The 4,102-nt window shown below is 47.8% G+C and overlaps 1 protein-coding gene across 2 annotated transcripts; it reads left to right on the top strand.

Annotated features, from left to right (window-relative positions):
• The first annotated feature begins 361 nt into the window (after window positions 1–361).
• On the top strand, window positions 362–2,878 carry RPS19BP1 (ribosomal protein S19 binding protein 1). Of its 2 annotated transcripts, none has more exons than XM_071731233.1 (4): window positions 362–506; window positions 598–738; window positions 1,039–1,136; window positions 2,209–2,878. In XM_071731233.1, exons 1-4 carry the CDS (start codon window positions 458–460, stop codon window positions 2,341–2,343), a joined length of 423 nt encoding a protein of 140 aa, XP_071587334.1. In that variant the 5' UTR covers window positions 362–457; the 3' UTR covers window positions 2,344–2,878. The 2 variants fall into 2 exon arrangements, with proteins under 2 accessions (XP_071587334.1, XP_071587342.1); XM_071731241.1 differs by lacking the exon at window positions 2,209–2,878 and adding an exon at window positions 1,871–2,113.
• The last annotated feature ends 1,224 nt before the right edge of the window (window positions 2,879–4,102 follow it).

Raw genomic sequence — 4,102 nt, 5'->3', positions numbered from 1 at the left:
TTGGGGCCCCGCCAGCACAAAACACGACAGCACTGTTCGCCCTCCTCTTGCCTCTCGGCCTGTTAATAGTACTATTACTCCCGTGATGGCAGGGTGATGGCAGGAGGCCCTCAGAGCCCGGCCTCCCTGCAGCAACTCCGCGCCGGTGTAACCCAGCGAGCCTGCAGAGCCCCTGCCGGACCACACACTTCAGAGGCAGGACAGGGGAGCGACAGGGAAAAGCCACCAGGAAGCTCGCTTGGCACGGGCAAAGCTCAGCATGACCCTCAGGTAACCCACACTCAATATGGCGCCGCGGCCCTTCCCGCCCCACCCCTGCCGCCCATCCCTCTGCGCATGCGCCATACGCAGCGCACGGCGCCGGAAGTCTGGCAACACGGAGACGGAAGCGGCGCCGCGCCCGGGCGGAAGTGTGGCGGCGAAACGGAAGTTGGGTACCGGCGAGGGGTGCTTGGACATGTCGGCTTCCCTCCTACGGCGGGGATTGGAGCTGCTGGAGGCGCCGGGTGGGCCTGCGGGAACCAGGGGGCTTGGGGGCGGGGAGAGGTTTATTCCCGGCGTACGGCTTGAGTGACCCTATCCCTCTTCCTGCTGCAGGCCAGGGAAAGGCCCTGCCGGGTCTCCAGCGGGGGCCGGAGGGCCTTAAGGCGGTGGGAGCTGCGAGGCGGAGGAGGGCGGCGGCGGAGTCCGGCAGGAACAAGGCCACGGTCAAGGGCAGAGTCGTGAAGTCGGCGATAGGTGAGTTTCGGCCCGGCTCCGCGGGGAGGGGGAAGCAGCTTTGCCGCCCTCCACAGCCCTCGCACCCGGTCCCCTTGCTGTGTTGCCACTTTCCTCCCCTGTCTCCTGTAACCATCCCTTCCCATCCTCTTGGTGCCCTTCTGGTGTCTCCCGTGTAAACATAGCCTGATCTGTGGAAGCACCCCTCTGCTTGAGCTACAGCCCCGTTTCTTTCTCCCGGGGCCTTGCTGATCAACCTGTGTCCCTCCTTGTGTGTTGTTTGGACAAGAAGTTGATGTCTTTTGTCCCACTCTGACCTAGAGGAGTACCACAAGAAGAAGCCTGTGAATCACTTGAAAAAAAACCTGAAGTACATGTTGAAGGGACGAATTGTTGCAAACAAAGCCATCACAGAACAAGTAAGACTAGCACTTTTTTTGTCTGTGGGTCTGCTTCCACTGAGGAACATGAGTGGGTGGGAATCATACTCAGATCTTCAAGTTTAGACCCTGCACAAAGAGCTCGAGTTTCTGTCTGCAAGTGGCCTTGGGAAATTTCAGTGTGCACTTGCAAAACAGCTTACTGAGCTTTAAACCCTTGTTGGTTTGTTGTTCCCTGTGATGTTATCTGATACTTGTTAAAAGCTACCAACAACTGTGGCTTTTCTTAATTACCGAAAATATTTCATAGCTCCAGCTGACAAGAAGCTCTGGTTGAGGCCTTCTCATTGCTGCCAATCAAACAGGTCTTCTCTGTAACTGGAGACAGTTTAGCAAGTAACCAGATGTGCTACTGGCTCATGTAATAGGAATTTCATAGCATCTCAAATGTTTCTGATAAACTGAGAATTTAACCAGTGGTCTTCCCCAAAATCCCCATGCCAGGATTTCAAGAGGAGAATAGCTGACAGTGCTAGAATCTTTGGGGTTTTTAATGAGATACAGGCTGTTAACTTACACAAACAAACCAAATGGTTTAGGCCAGTGTTCTAAGGCTGGAGGTTGTGGAAGGATGTGATGGTGTATTTGAAAATGCTAAGTGAATTCCACCAACTTGTTGGGTTTCCAGGCTGTCTCATGAAGAGACAAAATAAAAGAATGTCACAGTTTCAGAAAGGTCTGAGTTGAAACCAGTGTTTCTCTCTCTGTGACAGTTGCCTGGTAGTAGTTTCTCTATCCGAATCTGTAAAGTAAGTTGGTATTTGCTGTTGTCCCAAGGACCTGCTTTAACATCAGTGATTGTTTCTCCCTTACCTTTGGAGGCATTCCAAGGTACAGCAGGATGCTAACAAAATAGCAAGGATGCTGCAGGTGAGATTGAAAATCACTGTTTTGTGGTTTGGTCTGGATAACAATGATTGTTGTGGTTTTTTTCCTTTTTTTTTTCTTTTTTTTTTTTTTTTTTTAATTGTCCTTTTTAATTTTTTTAATTGTTTAATTTTTTTTTAATTGTTTTTTAATTGTCTAATTTTTTAATTTTTTAATTGTTAAGGTTCTTGCTCAGAACAGAGGCAGGAAGTCCAAAGATCAGCCTCCAAAGAAGGTGGCAAAGAAGAAGCCAGAGGGCACTGTGTTCACTGAGGAAGATTTCCGTAAATTTGAACGAGAATACTTTGGGAGACCGTAAAAAATGTGACGGGGATTCTCTTAGCTTCAGATCTGCAGCTGAGTGCTCAGCACACAGGACTGGCCATTTCTTACTCGTGTTTGAGATGAGACAGGGGAGATGCATCTCTGTCAGAAAGTGTTTTCATGTCACACTTGCAGAGAAACTCCACATCTGTGATGAACTTGTTACTGGCTGGATAGAGCCATGAAGGTTCTTTTGGCTCTAAGATGTGCTGCCCTTATCATCTGCAGCCAACATGTCTCACGTTCTTATTGTAGAAGGGTGGACTAAGCCAAACTGAAAACTTGTTCCCCTTCCTCAAGATGTCAGGCTCCTGATGCCTGTGTTATCTGGCAGGGAGCTTTAAAGTACAGTATCTGAATGGAGAAATGTTTTGGTCTGGCAGTAATAAAGCCTCAGAAGGGAAGGGGGCTTTCAAAGAACATTAAACCAGAGTAGCCCTGCAGTTTCTGTTCTTATTACAGCTTCTGTCAGGTTTTTCAGTCATTGCAAAAACTTTGTATATATAATTTGATTAAATAATTGTTGCAGACGCTGCTTCTCTTTGCCTTTATAATAGTGATCATCATGACAGGCTACAATTCATGAAGGCAAACCCTGTCACTCTTCTGATCCAAACATCCCCCTCTTCAGGATGACTCAGTTGTGTGAATGGCCTCTCAGATTCATGTTGACACCTGTATTTAATCTTCTCTCTGACATGCTTAGGTCTTCAGAGAGTGCAGGTTGGATGGGAAGTGTCTCCTCCTTTTTCCCTGCTCATGAGCTCTCCAAGGAAAAGCTCTTAACGTGGAAAAAGTTGTCCTTTGGATGCTTATACCCAAGGTTTGGCCAGGCTAAGAGGGCACAGCTGCAGGGTGATGGTGGCTCCTGTTGTAGCCAGAAGGAGCTGTGACCCAGATGTTAGCCTCAACATGAAGTTAAAATCTGAGCCAGAGGCTGTGGTGCTGGGTTTGAAGGGAATTTTTTTTTTTCTATCAGAGTTCTAGTAAATTCCCCACTGCAACAAAAAGGAGGCCCAGCAGGTGGGAGTGTTGTTCCAGACTCTTGCTAAACCACTCTAAATATGTTGCTAGGGGGCTCCCACCACTGCCCTTTTCTGTCCCTTCCCTAAGAAGATGGGAAGTGTATTCCCTTTGGAAAAAAAGAGGTAAGGAGGAGGACTAATGCCAAGCTTTGGTTAGACTCAGGACGAGGGGCTTGGCAGCTGCTTAGATGTCAGCACTGGCAGGAATTTGGAATTCCTTCACTGCTCCCTGGTTAAAATTCCTGGTGCTGTTCTCAGTTAGTGCCTCTGTTGTGTTCCTTCCCTCTTGTCTGCATAGGAGGGAAGGTCACCCAGATACATGAGATCCAGACAGGAAGTGGTGAACATTCTGGAAATGGGGTAATGGAATGTGGGAGGGGGATTTCTTGTAATATGATCAACTATCTGCAGACAAAAGTGATAAACATGGAACAGTTCAAAGACCAATTCTCTTCTTCAGTTTCTTCTTACTCCCAGCATTAAAAAAAGATGTGTAAGGAAAAAAAAAAAAAAGAGAGAGAGATAGAGAGAAAGAAATGGAAGCACTATTGTTTGAAAATGTGCATGCAGCACGTCTTCCTAAAACCTCTGTGCCTGCTACAGTGTGTGTGAGCCAGTCCAACACACAGCTCTGTGTTGGAGCTGTCATGGAAACTATTACAAGTGTGAAAAAGCTGGCTGTGCCACAACGTGACTTTTAAAAGAGGTAGATTTCTGAGGTGTTACTTT

The sequence above is a fragment of the Heliangelus exortis genome, chromosome 1, assembly GCF_036169615.1.
Source record: "Heliangelus exortis chromosome 1, bHelExo1.hap1, whole genome shotgun sequence".
In the NCBI taxonomy this organism is placed as follows: Eukaryota; Metazoa; Chordata; class Aves; order Apodiformes; family Trochilidae; genus Heliangelus; species Heliangelus exortis.
Note: the sequence above shows the minus strand (reverse complement) of the source record. Positions and strands in the feature narration are given on the sequence as shown.